Genomic DNA, 20899 nt, shown 5'->3' on the forward strand with positions numbered 1-20899 from the left:
GGTGGTGCACAATTTTTCTTCCTACCTTTTGGAGGCGTGGCTTTTGGCCTCCAACAAATCCAGACTTGAACCCGATGGATTTATGAATTAAGTGTATTTTCTAGGACAGCCCATGCAAAAAAATATGTCCCGATTAGGATGCACTGGACGCCTCCCTAATTCGAAAATGGACAACGTTTCCATGCAGATGGTCCGCACCGACTGCGATACCTTCTCTAACAGACTCAAGGCTGTATTTTTGGCAAAAGGAGATCATTTTGAATATCTTTTAGTCACTTATTTGTAAAATATTCAGAAATATTGATGTAAAATTTCAAGTATCAAATAATATAAAAAAAATTACAAACAATTATTCGTTTTACAGTATTTAGGACTCACCCTGTATACCTGCATAAGAAATTGCAGTTTTAATTAGATAATTTTAGAACATTTTTATATATACGATATTTATGCTGACCTTTTAATTTTGTTTCAATTATGGTCCAATTTATAACAATTCTCATTAATCATTAACATATTTACATAAGATGTTTGGATATGAAAATTCTGCAATCATACGATAATAAAAAGAGCTTTGGTTAAATGTTTTGTATTCATGATAATTATTGAAATCTATCTTTCAAAAATTTTTGTTCTCGACATATGACGGCGACTGATTGATATCAAGACATGTATATAGATCAAATTATTATCCAATTACTTAAAATATTTTATACATATTTTTATTGAGCGAATCAAATCCCAATTGTTATATAATTAATAGGAATATATTATAAGAAAAGGCCGGTAAGAAATCCTTTGAAATCCATATGGATCATTAATCATTCTTCTGACAAAATAGCTCATAAAGTTTTATTAGTAAAAAGTTAATGCATTAATTAAATAACTCATATCACTTTTTTCCCGTTTCTTTCAGGTACCTGGTGCTAGAACACGTGCCTGGGGGAGAATTGTTCGACTACCTCGTTAAAAAAGGTCGACTTACGCCCAAAGAAGCGCGTAGGTTTTTTCGTCAGATCATTTCCGCCCTCGATTTTTGTCATAGTCATTCCATTTGGTAAGACTGTTTTTTTATTATATACTTAAAAATTATACATTTCCTACGTCAAACGTAGCACAGTAGGAAATGTTTTTTTAAAGGCCTTCAATGGAAGGAAAGTCATTAGAGGTCACGAATATTATTGAAAAAGTAACAGTGATAAAGTATTTACACTGACAGCATAAACTTAATCATAACTGAATCCAAAGTCATCTTATGGATCTCATATTGTATATTTTTACCAAATAAAATGGTAAAATGTCCAATAAACCTATTTTAAGTTTTATCAAATAGACAATTAAAATTTGAAAAAAAACTAAAACCCTGTACTCAACACAGCTGAATGCCCAAGAAAAACAGTGATATTTGAATCAGATCAAATTTGTAGTTTGTGTAAATCCATATGAATTGGCTAAATTTGTACAAATAATATTGTTTCGGATAGATTGGGGACGAGAAAAGTAGGATATATGATCCTTGCAGGTGTATTCTTTAATTTATTGTCCAAACTACATAGATAATAATATACAAGTATAATGAGGTAATGATATAATTATTAATACAAATTAGGGTCTTATAATAAGCGAAGTAAAAATTTCTGAGTTTATTTTGGCAACAAAATGAATATAGTTAAGATTATCCGATTTTGATGGTTACAAATGGTTTTCCAGCTAATATTCAGTTCCTGGAATAAGTGCTCACATGCCGGTCCAACTCTACCATTTCCATTATTTTATCAACATTTTGCCGAGCATTTTACCAGAACGGAATCGTTGGAACCACTGCTTTGCTGTTGCATTCGATAATGTATTGGGCCCATAAACAGTACAATTTTTTATGCCGACTGCTCTTCCTCTTCACCTTGGCCGTAGTGATACTAAAGCATGTATCGAATTTTCTCATTTTTTACTTCCATTTTGGAACGCTGTAACCCACAACTGAATTCAGCAAACACATAACTGTACATGAACTTCTTTTAAGGGTACGATTGACCTTTAAGTATACTTTAATTTTTTGTTATGCAATGTATTAATTTAGAGATATAGCTTAATAAAAACATCTAGCAAAAAACGCTCAGAACTTTTTACTTATCTCAATATATAACAAAATTTAACGTTTGAGATATCTACATTTGATAAACTCTACGGTTCAAGTCATTTCCTTTGTTGTTCCCATTTTTTAATCCAATACCAAGGGAATAGTTTACCATTTTTCTAAATTTTAAAGAAAAAATAGTTTCCATTCTTATAAAGCTTTGATGTTTAGACTCCCATGGAAGGTGGCATCAACATTACTGACGTTATATGAGAGTGCTTTATATGGCAAGCTCTTGTTAAAGCTTATTCATCATCATAAATATGTTAATGGAAAAGTTTTGTTGAAACAATCTAGTAGTTTTTATTTTTATTTTTATTTTAGGTATATAAAATAGCTTAGTACCTCAAGAAGAGGCAAATTTTTGTACTTTGGTCTGACATAGATATATATTTTATATTAAATAATATTATCATTCAGAGAGTTGTATTAATCAGCCACAAGATGGCAATCTATGTCGCTTTGTTTACAAACTAATATCAGTAAACAATGTCCATGCCTATTGATATAAAATACAGAGTGTTTACGCTGGGTAGAAGCAAGAGAAAGTTAGTTGACCAAAACAATGGGAAAATATAGTTGTTTATACATCAATCACTCCAGATCTACTATGGAATAATTATATACTTCTATTAAAACTGAAGAGATCCATAAAAAAAATATAATCAAATGTAAAAGACAGCCAGGAACATAATTGTATTTGAAGCGCCCTCTATATAGTCAACATATGTATTTATTACTACTATAACTAGAATTTTATGGTCAACGACTACAAAGTCATCTCATTTTTCACATCATCACACCATTCTCATTAGAGTGGTTTTATTTTCAACTTTTTTCGAATTTTGATTATGGGTAATGCAGAAAAGTTGTCATACGACATTAAAATAACCTATGCAAAATTGCATTTTCCTACCACGTCATCTGTGGGTGACACATCTCCATCAAATTATGAAAAAAGGTAAAAACACTTTACTTAGTGAATATAGAATGAAAATTTTTATGATTTGCGTATAGCGCGCATCATTTTTTACATTTTCAGAAAAGACAGGTCACTTTTTTTTTTTACGTTATTCGTTATTCTCTCTTATTACTATTTAAATATTTTTATAGGTTGGAATAATGTCTTTCATCATTAATTCAGCCAAAATATTGATTAATGCTGCATTTTAGTGTATCTTGACGAAATAAATAACTTTTAACTCCTTTCAAATTATGAACTAAATGTGCTATTTAAAGATGACTTCATAGGAAAATTAAAATTTGCATAGGTTATTTCCTTACCAAAGCCCAGCTCTTCCAAACCAGCTGTAATTGTATTTCGAAGAAAAGTTAAAAGACAAATCGGCCTAATGATCATGTCCCAAACAACAATTTGAATGAATTTCGATACTAAAAATATGAACTTTTAAAAGGCCTTACATATCTTGTTTCTATGTATTTTTCTACTTATCAACAAGAGATGTGTATAGAGATAAAAGAAAATAAAATAAATTTGCACTCATTTTGCAAAAAGCGAGGCTGTAGGGAAAAGGAGAGGGAATGTAACGTGCAAATCTTTTTTGCAAAGAATACTATAGAATAGTTTCTTAAATTGGATTAGTGCTGTGATTATGTGGTAATCAACAGGGCAAATGTTTCCATACTAGTGGTGTATTAAAATAGGATAAGTACATTTATAGGGAAGTATATAGAGGTCTAAAAAATATGACCTTGGAATATATTAAAAAAATAAAACAAAAATTAATATGCCTGAACATTTAAAAAATATTTCGTAGGAAAGCTGATTAACTGTCATGAAATTTTATTAGAGAGGCTACAACGACCTATAAGAAGAAGAAAATAAATACAAATTCAACTTTGTTTACGCCGATGGGGATACTGATCTTTACTCTGAGTGCAACAAAGATTTACACTTTTAACTCCCTTACTCCTCTTGAGTCGGTACATAAAATACCCAACTCCGAATCCAGTATTTTGAATGTCACCGACTTTTACTCCAGGTCCAACTCCACACCTCCAACTTCGACTCGAACATACATTTTTTTTGAAGATTTGACTATTCAAGAGAGTAAGTAATGAACTAGCAAGGCTAGATACAGATTGATTAGCAAGGATTATTTGTTGATCTTGCAAACTAAAGTGCTTCCCTATGTTTGCAAGATCACAAAGCAATCATAGAAAGCCCATTATTGCTTTCAATAGTACGGGGTCCTGCAGATACGGAAAAAATTGTGCAGGATTGGATGACCAAAAAATGAAGTTCTTGCAGAAGAATTATGGCTCCCGCAGAGCCCCAACCTGAATTCCATTGATTACAACATCTGGTGGTGAATTGAGTGCAATGTCTGTAAACAACATCACAACAGTAGGGAGTCCCTAAATCAATCGGTTGAGAAAGAGTGGCGATCAATGTCAAATCTCTTCGTCGTCAACGTGTAAAAAGCGTTCCGGGCTTGCGTGGAGCATGTGATTGAGACCGAAGGTGCTCAAAATCATAAATAATGGTCTCTAACGAGAAAAGGAGCATGTTCCAATTTAAAAAAAAAAAAACTCTATAATTCCATTTAAAGCTGCTAAGTGTAATTAATTGTTCAACGTTCATTATGTTCCAAGACTTTCTAACGGCCAGGTACATGTGATAATGACTTTTCCAACAATAAATAAATAAAGAGATACTTAATAACAATAGTCAAACATAAAAGAAGAAAGGTTGGGTCAATGACCCAGAGAAAATGGTTTCCATAAATTAAGATTAATATCTCCTTCTTTTTTATGTGTTATATATATATGTATATGATACTTATTACTTTTTAAGTCATATCATGATGTATTTTTTAGAAGAAACAACCATGATGTCATAGAGGCTCTCCTCAAAGAAATGAAAATAAAAAACGAAATTTCACTTAATTTAAAATTTCACCCGAGAAAAAAACCTCTCTCATTAGAATGCGTGTGCAATGGAAATGGTAATATATTTTGTCCAAATAAATTTCATGTTACTCTCCTTTTTTTCAAAGGAAAGGAGGATAATGAAGTATGAAGTTGCGTGATAAAAAGGGATTTGGTGGATTGAAATTTCACCAACCGCCAAAAAATGATAATGTTAAAAGGATAATAAGAGAAATTGTGCGTATATCAGTGTATTTTGTAGAAAATAATACTACTAATAAATAGAGTCATTTTATGACATAAAATGGCTTCCAAATAATAATGGAGAAGGGTAGAGAGAAGAAAAAAAGGAGAAGAAAAGAATAAAAAGGAATATGTTATGTATGTCAGGAACAGAGTTTGTTCCTCAGTCACTCATGTCTGTAGATATGTACATATGTATATCTTAAATGATTTTTTCTCTCTTTCTATATTTTCTTCATCTTGTCTATCTGTATAAAGAAGAAGTATGACAACCACTTGAAAAAGTACATAAGATCCTCTTTTACTCCTTCCTTTTTTCCTTATTTTTTATCTTCTTTTCTACAACTAAAGTTACTTAAGAACAGTATAATTCTAATATATTTTACTTTCAAAACCTTTCACAAAATATTATGTACTTATAAGTTAAATGTATAAAAGAAGAAGAGGTTTTGTGAATTGAATCTTTTTTTTTGATGTAATTACTGTCCAATAGACGATATGTTATTGAGTGAACGTCCACCCCCAACTCACTCACCCACCCTACAAAATACTTTTTGAGCAGGGAGCAATCCAAAAATTAGCGTTGACAAAGTGTGTTGCCTTTCAAGGAGTTTTTATTTCAATAAATTGAATTTTTGGGTAGAAATTGGACCTTTAAAAGCCTCTTCTCAAAAACAAAATGATATTTACAGCTCTAATAATTTTTAATCCATCAAGCTTACAAAAGAGACCTTGATCTTTATTAATCAAAGGTTTACCAGTATTATCGGATCGGTCCTAAAAAAACCGGGGAAAACAGCAGTCCTATCAGTTCGGTCCTAATAAAATTTGTCTGTCCTATATCGGTCTTTTATTATACCTGAAGTTTATGTGGCCAGAACGTTTAATACTAAAGTATTATACGTACTAACTATCATTTACTCTTTTTTTCGTTTTTATATTCTTCAATCATGGCTATAAGTGAAGAAAACCCTTTTTTGTGTCCAAATAGAGATACATTTGGCCATGATATTATTTCTATTTTTCTATAATAAAAAAGGAATACCCCAAATAATTGAGTACATCTTAGATATACTCCCCTTTGATGACGTCATTTTGTAAAAATGTTCATTGGTTCCCTCTAAAGACGAATAAAATATTAGAGTTTGCTAATTGAATTAGTATAATAAAACCTCAAGTAACTTTCATCCACAGGAATAGTTTGCCATTTTACTTAATTTAGGCTAGATTAGAGTATCTATTATTATTATAAAGACGTCACCTGCTGATATCTATGATGACATCATTTGCAAAGTTTATTTTTACAAAATATTTATCTCGTCTAAAAAATGATCAAAGATAAAAAAAATGTCAAATTTGCATTTTAAAAAACACACTCTTTCTTCTCAAATTGTCTAAAAACTAGGCTTTTCCTTCAAAAAAAATCATAAGGACGCCTTTGATGACGTCACCATTATATAATTTTACCCCCACCACTTGAAAATTTATCCTTGTGCCGATGACCTTAGGTGAATGTTGTGTACATGTTGCAATTTGGTTCAAGTTGTAACTTGTATAAGCATATTGTCCCATTACATATTAATTATGAAAATTTTATAGATAAAAATGAAAGGATATTATTATTGTATAGTAGGTAATTGGAATTGCCTCAATTACAGTCTCTATGCTAAGTGGAAAGCGCAAAGAGGCCATCCCCACTTGCTCCTTTGGAAAGTCCTGTAACTCCTTCTTGATCCAAATGATAAGTTCATCTTTGGTGTTGCAGGGGCTTCGGTTGTTTTGTCATTCAATCGCACCCTATATAAAAAAAATTCCTCGGATTTAGATCTGTTGGGTTTGGAGCCTAAAAGTCTTGCAAGATTAATTCGTCAAAATTGTCTTGGAGCAATTTGAGACTTGCTAATTAACATTTCACTGAGTCCAAGAGTTTGAACAATTAAGCAAACTGTCGCATCAGGCGTGGATTCCAGGGAGGGCTAACGGCCCTTTTCCAAATATTTGAGACAAATAATTCCTCAATTAATTCCATATTTTTTCCAACCGGTGAAAAATTAAACAAGCTTTCTAAAAAACAAAAGTCAGCTCTCTAAGTGCCCGTGTTTTCTCAAGAAAGTATGACAAAGTGGTGGGGGGCATAGATAGTTTGCACACCTTGCATATAAAATTAAGAAGTTTTGTGATTCTAATCAGTTTTAATAGACACCGTCATTACTCTACAAAATATTTATGTACATTTATGTATAATTTGTAGCATTTTGTAAGTGTGTGTAAAGCTTTTTTCGTTGTTTCTGTGTGTTGTAGTATATCAGAAGCGGGGAAGGGAACGTGGGGGGGCGGTGTAGAGTTATTATTAAAGCCATAAAATGGAGGGGGAGGTATTAAATCCCCGAATTATTGTTGTTTCTGTTGTCGTCCTCCCTATTTGATTATTGTTGTTTTTGCTTCATTCAATGTACTTTTAATAAGGGGCGTAGCCATCTTCACCTTTCCCTCTTTAGTTAGATTATATATATTTTGATAAAAAAATTCACTTGTAAGTGAATCCACAAGAAAAAGAGGGAAGTAATAAAAATATCTATCTGCAAAATAGAATTTTGCAGAATAAAATAATCTTTCAAGGATTTTTTTTTTTTTTTTTGCTTTTTTCCGTTGAAGAAGAAGAAGCTCTTTGTAGCTCTAGCGTCCCGGGCAATTTAGAAAGCTCAAAAAGAGTCGTCCCTTGCAAAAATATATATATATAATCATTAATTTGTCGTCGCAATATCAGACATACTCTATGAATGTACAATGTACTTAACGCAAAAATCCTCTTCCCTGGATTCTGGTACAAAAGTACACAAAAATAGCACTTAATGTAATACAGTAGGTAATAAACTAGAAATGTCCTAATTGTGTAAATCCTCGTGAACATACATTTTTAAAGTAAGTTAATTTTAGTAGGCTGCAAGATATTATTCATAATCATCCATCCTTATTTGAAAACTCAAAAGTAAATGGGAGGAAGAAGTACTCAAAGCTACAAAGACCATGTGATCAGTATTTGCAGAAAGGAGTTCTTTATACAAAAGTTTCATATCTCCTAAAGAGGCTTTTTTTTTTTTTTTTTTTTGCGAAAAAAGGTGTCATTTGTGACATCAATTAAAGTGACATCATACAGGCAAGTTTCTTCAATTGGCTTATGGCTTTGAGAGTACTATAATGCGTATAGTGATCTCCAGTGATGTAAATCTGGTGATTTTTTTAGCTTTTTGTTTTTTTTAAATTGGTAATCTGAAGAATGAATTTTATTTTCCTTAGCAGTTGACATTATTATTTAATTCCTAAGTATTGAACATCATTTCCTTAATATATTCAATGATATGCAAAATCAGATTGAACATTCGCTCACAAAAGACGGACTGTAACCCTGAGTAAGCCCTTGTTGAACTCAGAGAAGAATTGGGGATCGACATCGGACCTGATATCATTTTATCTTTCCTCCCCTAGCATAGCTGATCTAATTAAACGTAATGAGCATTATTATTTCTCTCCTTCAAAGCACTCTTCAAATTGTCAGAGGTACCATGTCGATTTTTGGTTTCTTTTTTTTTTTAACATGCCCATTATACAATGGATTTTCATCACTGGTGATTTCATTCACCAGATATGTCATCTCTCAGAGTTATCAAGATATTTTTCTTTTTTATAATTTATGCTAAAGGAGGATTTCTATAATTTTACCATCCCTACTACACCGTGCTACCTTTAACACAAAAATGTAGAATCTATTCAAATACTCTATTAATGAAGGTGCTGTAAACAATTCCAAATAATTATCCAGATTAATACAACAAATTATGTCTGTCTGTATGTGCCTATGCTCATTCTTGATCGTAGATCTAAGAAATATCAATACAATTCAGCGTGTGCTTAATATATAAAAAAAGACAGTATATGTTTAGAATAGTATAAAAACGATATTTAAAAATGAATGAAATCTAGTAGGTGTTGAGGTCAACTCATATTAAAGAAGAAAGAAAAAAGAAAACTCCACCTTAGGGCAGGTTTACCAACTGACTAAAGTACTTTCTAGTACAACAAATCATTAAAAAAAGTTTTCATAAGCTGTTTTTACTATTCTTGAGGAGAGAACTTTTAAGTATTGAGTAACTACGTGTGTGAGTGCTCATGAAAAACGAAGATAAACACTGAAGGTTTGTTGGGGAGTTATCTCTTATATCATTAAAGCAAAGTGTGCCTGCTTGTCGATGCCTAAAATCTCTCGGTAAATCCCTGTTACAACGGCTATTTGGAAAAATTGCCTAACTACCAAATGAATTTGAGGTACTTATTTATGTTTCATTTTGGAAGAGAGGTTGTGAGATACAATGAAGGAAATGGCTTGACCAATTAAATAAATAAATAAATATTTAGTCGTTAGTCTTTTGATGATGCATTATTAATAATTTTACTCCAAACTCCCATGAGAAACCTATAGATGATAGATTAAAAGTATTAGATTATTTGTTATTCGAATAGGTTATATAATACATACTAGTATCTAGGGAGAGGGGGTTCAAATGATGGGGTCTGCTTTTTTTTTTCTTTTTTTTTTCGCATACCATTGAATTACTTTACATATTAAGAGAGGGAAGATAATTAATTTGTATATAGTTGCATTATTTTACATTATATATAAGGCTTCATTTACTACCTCCATTGTTTTTTTTATACATACAGCCATACAGAAATAGGAATAAATTTTCCAGTGTCTTACTTACATACATACATTGATGATGACGTCATAACTATCTTTTATTGATATAAAGAGAAAGGATGTAAGTTTATATATAGCGTCTATGTAGGTACTAGATGGTACTAAATAATACACTTGACTTGTTGAAGAAGAGGTTACTCTTGAAAGAAATAAAAACAAAAAAGAGATGTTGAAAGAAAGGAGAGAGGGACTGATATAATTGTGTAGAGATAGAAAGGGTCTTGCACCCAGATCCGAAATACCTTGCTACTGTAAAGGTAAACTTGTATTATCCAATAAGATCCAAGACCCAAACCGCCTAAGAGTGGACGGGTCCAAGACGTATTTCCCACCCTTTTTTAACTAGGTATATCTTTTTCATTATTGGTCATGTTGGATCATACGATAAGGCGTCGAAAAGGTGTGAGTGTATACTACAAACGATCCAGTATTCCATTTGGCCGATTCAGACGTACATTATCGTGCGTCAAGTATGAAGGCCTGAAAGGAGGGAATTCTCCATATTTTGGATTTTACTACCTGCAACGGAAAAATCCGTCTAAAACGACCAATTAAGTTTGCAATATATACAGAGCCAAAATACTACTTTGGTTCGTGGTCTGCAGCACTGTTTCCAGCGATTTTGTCCTGGTTTAGTGGAGGTGAATGATGTCCCACGCATCGGGAGGCTCATCGTAAAAAATATTGATAAAATTATAGAAAATATCTAGATAAACCATCATGTTAGCAGTTGTATCATCGCCCAGGAGCTGAACATCGGTCATTAAACCGTTTGGAACCATTTACATTCCTTCAAAATCTGGACATAAACAACAGAAAATGTTATATACATAAAGGTTTTACAATAGAAATTTACCTATTTTACTTTATAGTTAATCGTTTTAACTTATAATTTTAACATAAATAAAATCTTTTTTAATTTTTCATTGGCTATCTTTAAGATAGCGTGTTCGTTATTGTAAAAATATTATTATGAAATATATACTTATTATATCTAAATTTAAATTCAAAAGAGTATTTGGTGGGCAAGAAAAAAGATTGAAAAAGGAATAACCTTTTTTAATTTATTTTGTTGCCCCACCAAACTACATACTGTCGGGCACCACCTTACAGATAATATATTTTTTTTAGTATGCTCATGCCACTTATCAATCCGGTTCGACTTAACTTGTGTCACAGATTTTTGACTCGCTCAAATGGGGAATAGATATTAAATTAGAAAAATCCAAAGTTGATTTTAAATTTTATTGAGTCGGGATTGTGATTGTTATCACTAAACCTCATTAAATAACGTTTTTATGTGGTTGGTGCACTGTTCCAGAGTGATAATGATTTTAACAATCACGATTTTTTAATGGAATTACTCTAATTTATGAGTATACACATACTACGGATTGTTCAATCCTTATTCCTGAACTCGACTAAATCTACTCAAGTCAACACAACCATAATGTTAGTCCTATAACGCCCACCAATAGGTTAATGTATTCTCATATTTTTTTGATTTTTTGAAATTAGAGACCTTATCTATTTCTAAGAATCAAAATGATTGTTTTTATATTTTCTTTTTTTTCTTTTTTGGTTTTAGCACTTTTCATATGAATCAATGTGTTTATAACACTCGAATCTCATAAGTAAAAAAATTATATGTTAATTTGTAATATATCATAATCATATACAATAAGTTTTTAGAGATGCATTCGATTCTTCTAAATTACTTTATGGTAAAAACCAAGCATATATATTGCAAAAAAACTTAAGTATAATATTCGGTATATATATTCAGAAATTTGCTCTACCTACGTGCATATGTTCATCTGTAGTATTTAAAAATCTCTAAAAACTTATTTTGATAGTTATGATATATTAAAAATTAAAATATAAAAATTTGAATGTAATTAAAAATGGTTATGTTTGATTTTGGTTACGTCAAATTATTTACCATGTGGCCTTATGAGTAAAAACGCTTTTTATTGGCTTATACAAAAAAAAAAAACAGCAAACGATAAAAAAAATTATCTATTAAATAGTTTTTAAGGTAGATCGATATATTAAAAAACATTCTATATACAGCGATTTAAAAAAGGGTAGGTGGTATCGAGGCCGAAACTTTAGAAGCCTCTAAATCATGAGTCAGAGGACAAAAAAAGGGTAAAATTTTGGATTTTTGAGTTTTTCACAAAAATGTATTAAAATATGTGCCAAATTTTAAAAGAAAATCGAAGATGCTGTGACTTTTGAGGGATTGGTTTGGCTTAGAATGACCCCTTATATAACTTGTTATGATTATCCTAACTTGGATTAAGATCCATTGGACTGAATGAATTCATAGTTCTAGATATACAACTTGGAGGACTCGAATTTTCGAATGCCTCCCCAAATCCTCTCAGTGGTTTGCCTCACCACACCAACCGCCTCTTCTTCTGACACGTCCTGGGTAATAACAAAGAGGAAATCACTGTTCATGCTAAATATGATGTTGTTGTTTTTTTCATCCATGCACCTTTTCCATTATGAATCATTTATAATTTTGCAGGATAATTGATAAAGGAGAAATTACTTGCACTTCTTCCATTCGAATTTCAAGTACTATAAAAGTAAAGGATTCGAACTTCATTCGAATCACATGCTACTGTGCTGTGTTTATTATGATCATTTCTGAATATATTTAATACAAAAATAATATTATACATGGTATCACTGATTAATTAACCTACATGACATATATTACATATGCAAAATACCTATTTATCATGAATTGCAAATATCAATATGTTAAATATCATTTTTCGACCGAATGTCTAAAAGTGTCCTTCAGCAAAAAGGTTTTTGGCTTTAAGTCCTTGAAACCTTCTCCCTATATTTTAGTGTTCTGAACGTTTATTGGTTCACTTTGAATTAGATCTTGTTCAGTTGCGAACAATTCCTCACTATTATTGAATAATAATAGAAAGTTGGAAAAAATTGGCCAACTACAAATTTTTGACCCTTATTCTGTATATTTTGGGAAGAAAGCTTGCCAAATTGATTGAATGAGCTCTAAGGCACCTAAATATAAGCACCTAGATAACTAGACATTCTGATTTTTAGCACTAATTAATATGTACCTTAAGCTCAAAGCAAATGAAAATTTTGAAAAAGTGACAAGAATATACCAATCTAATTTTTTGGTAATTTGAGGAGTCGAATATATATATATTTTTTTTTTTTTTTTTGCTTTATATACATTGTAGATTAACACACAATGATAAAAAAATATTAATACAATTTTAATTTGTAAATAGCCACTTATTGTAAAAAGTGGATGAGAGTTTCATTAAATGTCAATATTTACATCATTGCTTTTGTGCAATGTAGACATAATTTGTTCTTCTTATTCCCTTTATATAAGCAGAACTTTATTATTATGATTTATTTATTTTCACTATATCTTCTATATCTGTTCGATAAGTTACAACTTACACAAATATCTACTATTAGTACTATGAAAGAAGAAAGTATTGGATCCCTCACCGATGATGTAATTTTACCAACTGAATAAGATTTTCTATAGAAGTGAGATCCGGAGACTTACTATGTCACTCCATGACCTCAATGTCCTTCTTCTTGAGTCACTACATTGTTACTTTGCCGTATGTTTTGAGCCATTCCCGACCTGGAAGACCCATTACACGACACATTTTCATTGACTGTGCAGTGAAGTCGTCCTTTACCTTAGCAGAGAACCATCCCTAAAATATAATGATAGGTGTAGTATAAAGAGATCCATTATTTATCAAATAGATGGGTTTAGTAATGTGTATATCCCATTGTACTAGTGTGATCGGTTTACGCTAGATTAAATTAGAAAGATAAAATTTCCTACTAAAAAACTTTTTAGACAGCGGTATGATTGTTTGGCTCAGTATCATTTGAGAGCGTGTCAAAGATGGACATACTATCCAACGGAAAAAACACCATATTTTACATTTTTTCTTCGAACAAAGCTAAAACGTAAGATAGGCGGCTGAAAATGTGAATAGTGTTTATGCTCTTGATATTCTAACATCCAATCATGCGTAATTTTGGTTTCGTCGATTCCGTTCAGATAATTTCGATGTCAAAGATGCACTACGTTTTAGAAGGGCAGTTGTCAAAAATGTACTTAAAACAATAGAAATTGTCGAGTCCAACCGTTGCGTAAGCACTGTTTTGATTATTTCCATAGAGATTTTCTCCTATCTACATCGTTACTTTTGAATAATAATATTCTATTCAGTACAAATTTCCAAAAATGAGTTATCATCATTAATTTCATGTTCAGTTGATCTTGATCAGTATGTGAAAGTAATATTTTTCATTACTTTTATTAGAATGGTTTATATGAATCTAATAATTAGTTAGACAGGTGAAAATTCACCCGTGAGTGTAACAACCACTCTAAAAATTACCATAGATGAAAATAATACTATAATGAAAGGGCTTTTTGTAGTTGCTACATGAATAAATGTTTATTTTTATTTTCAAAAGCTATTCTAATTATTCTTTCATTATTGGGGAGAGAACATATATATACCTATAAACAATTAAGTGTAGCCAGGAATGTGTTTACTTATGAATGACGGAGGGTAACGCTGAGGAGCTATATTTTTAAGTCCATGTTGGACTTGGAGTAGAATTGAGGATCGACATCCCTATAATTCCTGCCAGCTCGATACGGAGTAAGATTTGTGTTAAATTCCTTCATCTCATAGCTTCTCACAGCGAATTTGGTGAAACGTCATGACATTAAGCTGCTCTCCTGTAAAATATTCTTAAATTTTTCAGGGCGACCACGTTCATTTTTAGTTTCTTCTTTTTTTAAAACACCGAAGGATATTATTATTTTAATTTATACTATTGACTGTTTTTACATTTTTTTTCCTACAATACAAAATTGTTAAATTTAAATCTAACAATTATAAAAAAAATATTTTTTTTTTTGATTAAAATTATTTTTTTTAAAAAACACATGAATTTCTTGAAAGGTTATTGGTACAAATATAATATTTGCTTAATATTTTAGACTATAGTTTTTATTTTTTCGAGGCCCCTACAAAGAAATTTATTTCTCAATTTAGTAGCTTTGTAAAAAATATTGTGACTTGGACGTATATGAAGGGGTACCCTAACCTCCCCTCCCCATTGGTTCCAACATACAATTCATTTATAGATAAAGAATAGTATTGATATGCTTAAAAGTGTGTTAGAGAAACGTTTCTCAATAGGTGGCCCGTGACCCAAAAGTGGGTCATGATCTCTTATAAGTAGGTGGGAGAGAGTTGATCAAAAATGTAAGGTTAATGTCTAGTCATCCCACCTATGCAGAATATTTCAAGGAGTTAAATTAATTAAGGATATATATAGATCTCATCGTAATAAAGATTGCACTTTGCTGATCAACTCATTCAATCCGATGACTGTATTACAACGAAGGTTTTGGATTTTATGTTGTATTTATGTAATTCTTAAGTTTGTATTCAATTAAAGATAATTTTATTATTTTTGTATATATCCATAACTACTATGGTAATTTTTACTATTAACATATATTTGAAGTCCTTTTATGCATAACGCTTTTTGCTCAAATCACTTTTTTAAATCTGATTTTTTTTTTTAATATAGACAAAAAATATATTTACATTTTGTTAATTATATGAGTTTGTAAAAAATATTTACACTAATGTGCATACAATACGTGTATTTATAAAAGCATATAAGTTTAAATAGAAATTAACAATAATTCCTCTTGAGTATCAACGTTGAAGGGATTCAAAGGACTTATCTATAATGGCATATTGATATTTTGTACTACTCATATACATAGGTATGTATATTTTGACTTATGATATATCTTTAAAAACTAATGAATAAATATCTTTGGGCTTTATTCAAGTATGTTATAATAATAAGAATTGTAAAAAATATGACGCTCATACGGGCACAGTACTTTTTTTAGTCACAACCTGAATAATCAATATTCTTCACGAGAGAACATCTACTTGAAGTACGTGAAAAACAAATTACACTTAGGAGTCTTTGTTAGACTCAGAGTGAGTTGAGGACCGATATTGATTAGTTCCTGGCGATGTATTTGTGAGATTCGGTGTAGGATTTGTGTATGTTTCATTCCTCTTATAGGTAAAGATGGGAGAAATCCACTTTTTTTTCGGATCCGGGTCAGTTCAGATCTTTAGACGAAAATATTCGAGTGAATTTGGGGTACCCGAACTTTTGAATCCAGATCTGAAAATATTTGTTTCAAATTACATGAGCATTTTATCCAAAATTCCGACTAAAAAAATTGAATCTGGATTATGTTTATTTTTTTTTTTACTGATTACTCATTGCCAAACAATAAATGGCCCAATGTTATTACAATTTGAATATCATTATTAGTTATTCATGTAATTATTGTTAACTCTTGTTAGATCTGTAAAAGTTTGAGCACTAGAAGCCGGTTCGAGTGTCATTTGCTTTCAGATAACACAAATTTACTTATACCGTACCTGGATACTTTAGATTCTGGTCCAAGTTCTGTCGTATCTCTACATATAGCTTATTGTACTAATATAATGAAACGTGATAACAACAAAGTTGTTATTCTCCAAAACATTCATCAAATTGTCTGGATAAACATTTTGATTTTTTTTTTTTTTTGGGGGAGGTCATATTTTCTACAACTCTATTTATAACCTATATGCATAAGTATTATTCCTTTTCAATATTAATGACTACAAAAGGTGAAGTTTAATCATGATTGAGGATTGGATGTGCTTTCTAACTCTAAAAAAAAATAGGGAAAGCCTTTTTATATCCAGTTACATTTTTACATACAAAAACTCACCTTCATGCCTTTCAAGAACCTTTATCCGACAAAAATCCATACTATTGTAGATATTACTACTAACTCCAAAGGAAAAAATTAAGATAGTACAATGCACATTTTATTTTGTTGTATTTGTGTTCTTCTTAACATTGATTGGTTGAATTCGCTCTTCTTAAGGTCCAATGAGCAATTCTCAATCATTATTGAATAATAACTCCATTGTTGGTAAGGGTTGACTAACAACTACTAATTGATTTTGGGCATTTTTATATGTTTTTTTGTTGTTTTTTTTGTGGGAAGGTTGTGATATACAATCAAAGTAACAACATGATTGCCTCACAGTGATATCTCTGTCGCATTTGTCGCACCGTTTGAGGGGGGTAATATAATTTGATGAGCCAGCCAGGGAGTACTTTAGTCTCTAGACCGGTTACTGGCTCTGCTTTTCCAAAATATATGTTTGTTGCTAAAACTGAAAACTGGGGTTTGTGACCCTAGATAATCTAGAGAATTGATCCATGCACCGATTTGATGAAGATTCCGTATCCCTTAACAGAGACCATCACAAAGCATTATGGTTATAACCACAAACTTGACGGCGTGTATTTTGGGGATATAAAAAAAAATAGGAAAATCAAAAAGGTAACCCTGACATTTTGAATAATCATTTAGAGGAGAGCAGCTTAGCTGTCATTACGTTTCATTAGCTCAGCTACAATCAGCTTTGACAAGGGAGGAGGGAGAAAAGGAAATAAACAACGACATGGGCAAAAATTACTCCGATGACAATCCTCAACTCTGCTCTGAGTCCAACAAGGACTTACTATTATAACAATTATATCTCCGTAAAAATCTTCAAGGTTACTCTCCATCTTTTATAAGCACATAGGAATGTTCAATTATAATTGAATGTATTAGGAAAGGAAGTTCACTACTCAGGAATTAAATAATAATGAAAATAGCTAAGGAAATAAAAATTTATTTTTCAAGTAACTAATTCCAAAAAAATACCCCGCTAAAAGAACACTAGAGGTAAGGGTATTCCTGGAGTTAAATTCGGGATTTTTATTCTTCCAAACCCTTTTTTGTTCATATAATGTATCTTACTGTTGCCATAAACCAACCATTAAATTATAGGACATTTATATTCTTTGTCAGTGGCCATACTTACAAAATGAGCAAGGTATCAAATATTTTCTTTTTCCACTGTATATATTAGGGAACTACTCATATCACAAAAATAGTTATTTCAACATCAACCATTTGACAAAGTTAAGAATACTTAACATTAATAAATGGGAGAGAACTATAAAAATCGACAGCTCACTCAAAAAAATACCAGTCTACATACTCTTTCTGGAGATAACGCGGTGCTCTACAAATAAATAATGTAGTGACGTCATTATTATGCAGGAAAGAGTGCTTTCTAAAAATATGTTTATGTAAAATAAAGATATTTGTCTGAGCATAATTACACCATTGATTCTTTCAGCCAATAAAACAATCTTTTCGAATCATTTGAGGCCCAATGGTCCTGTTCCTTTCCTTTATTAATATTTACATACACATATTACAAATAATAATGGTTAAAAGCTTTCTTATTTAATGAAGAAAAAGTCGAATGTTATTTTGTTCTCTTCAAGAGTAGAAAATATTTTGTATCGAATGCATTTAGAAGGAGAGGAGGTATTCAGAAATGTTTTGCTGTCACAAACTAATACAGCCGTTCACATTTAGCTATTTACTATATAATTATCAAAATTTGCTCAAGTCAGATACAGATTGATTCCAAATGGATTACCAGTCTTCTATATATTATAGTTATATGGAGAATGTATCGTTACCTTTATTGTATCTCACAATCTTCCTTTAAAAAAAATATATTGTTTAGAATTGAGCATTATATCAGTGATTGATAAGAGAGATATTTAGAACTATGTACAAAAGTGGCTCGACCAAAAAAAAACTAGAATGATTATTTTTTTTTTTCAAAATTGATTTGTATTTTTTGATGAAGAACCCTGAATGAAAAGTTTACCGTGCTCTTTCATTCCCCGAAAGTTTACCTCCCCCTTTTCACCCCATGACAAGTTCATTGGAAGCAAGTAAATAACGAGGATAATTTATCCCCAACAATATATATATTTGGAATATATCTTAATGAAAAAAAATCAATAGCCATAGTGTCTTAACAGATTTAAAAATTTACTTCTAATTCACCCAATAAACATTTAGATAATTGATAAAGGGAAAAGAAGGGAAACCATTCAAGGCAGACACTAAATAAATTCCAAATGTTTGTGCTAATAAATATGTATATGTAATTAAAATAATTTTAATTTTAATTATTTTATGTAAAAAGACTGATTAAATAGTCATTTAATAATTAACTCAGAGATTTTATTAATAGTAAATTCTAATGAATATAATAATAGTAATTTGTTAATTGATTAATTACTCATTAATTCTCTCTTTCTCTCTATTCTATGCAGTCATCGAGATTTAAAACCCGAGAACCTCCTGTTAGATGATAAGAACAACATCAAAATAGCTGACTTTGGGATGGCCTCCCTACAGCCAATGGGAGCCATGTTGGAAACGAGTTGTGGATCACCGCATTACGCATGTCCAGAAGTTATTCGAGTAAGTTATTGGCATTCATTTTTAAGTATAATATGCAGATTGCATTCAATGAATCATTCATATAACAGAGTGAGTCTTCTCTTCAACTAGAAAAAGTGCATATATAAAGTCATACGAAAGTTTTTTTACTCGCGTGCTATAGGTCATTCATTATTTTGCATTGTTCTTCTTTTTGTTTTGAATATATTATACTTTTCAAAGCCTCAAAGAGATATTTTATATATATGTATTATTCATTCATTGTAACTATTAAATCATTATAAGGGATCCACATTGTGGATATACATATATATATATACATACAAGGGCGTTCACAATATTATATTTGAGGGGGAGCCTGGCTTAAGGTACTTTTTTGAAGAAAAAAAAAATTATAGGAAAGAAAATTTCAAACATTTACAGTTGTTCACGGAAAAAGAATTTTTTGGGAAAAGGATCAGAAAATTGTGGAAATCCACGAACTCATACGTATTTTAAAGAATGTATATGATTGTATATGCTACAAGATGTTAGAGCCCTTGTTAATTATTTATCCCTATTTTGAATATTCAAAGACATTATACAGCAAGGAGCACTATAGTTTTTATAGGGATCTCTTTATATAGATATATCGTCTATCAAACTTGCCGACATATACTTTGTTTTTGATTTACACTCAATAGGTCTTCAACAATTTTCACATCCGTAGATATGTATCATTATTATTTAATTTTTGAAGAGAGCACATAAAAATATATAGAAATCACTTGTGCCTTTGCTCATGAAAGATATAGAATATAGTGATGATTTTTTGGTGAGTTATAAGTGTAAGTTTTTGTTAGAATCAAAATAGTATTGAGGATCGGCAACGGAGTAATTACTGCCTATACATATATCCTTCAAATTATCAGGATTACTACACTCATTTTCGCTTTCTTTTATTTTTGCATACCCTTAGATCATAATATATAGAAATCTAGACATGTTTCTACCATCAAACATATTGGCTTTCAATGTAAACATATTTTTTATGACATTTTTCAGGTGGAATTTTTATGCTCACCTGAATTTAGTTAATAGCACATTCTTAGACAATAATAACATAAAAAAGTAAAATTCAAATTTTGTGCATTCATGCAGTAAAAAAAGGTCATTTATAAATTTAAATTAATGCTAGTTAACGAGCAAAGAACAATCATGGTCACAAACCAGGGGCATGTACTAGAATTTGCAGTCCTTTTTAGCTATAGATTTGGATACGGGACTATTCTAGGTTATACAAACGTCTTCTATTTTGATGGATTATTAAGAGAACAATTTCTTTAAAGACCTTGAATATTACTTTATTGACAACTCTGCAAAATAACTTTGAGTATCAGGATTTTTTTTAAAGCTGCTCTTGGTG

The 20899-nt window shown here is 30.8% G+C and overlaps 1 protein-coding gene across 3 annotated transcripts in view; it reads left to right on the forward strand.

Annotated features, from left to right (window-relative positions):
- Positions 1-20899, forward strand: part of sff (sugar-free frosting) — a 100251-nt gene that overhangs the window by 39452 nt on the left and 39900 nt on the right. For all 3 annotated transcript variants that reach the window (XM_040714792.2, XM_040714793.2, XM_071889079.1), the window contains exons 3-4: positions 917-1057; positions 19365-19515. In XM_040714792.2, coding sequence (XP_040570726.1) covers positions 917-1057; positions 19365-19515 — 292 coding nt within the window. The remainder of the gene's footprint in view (positions 1-916; positions 1058-19364; positions 19516-20899) is intronic.

Source organism: Lepeophtheirus salmonis, chromosome 6, assembly GCF_016086655.4.
Source record: "Lepeophtheirus salmonis chromosome 6, UVic_Lsal_1.4, whole genome shotgun sequence".
NCBI lineage: Eukaryota > Metazoa > Arthropoda > Copepoda > Siphonostomatoida > Caligidae > Lepeophtheirus > Lepeophtheirus salmonis.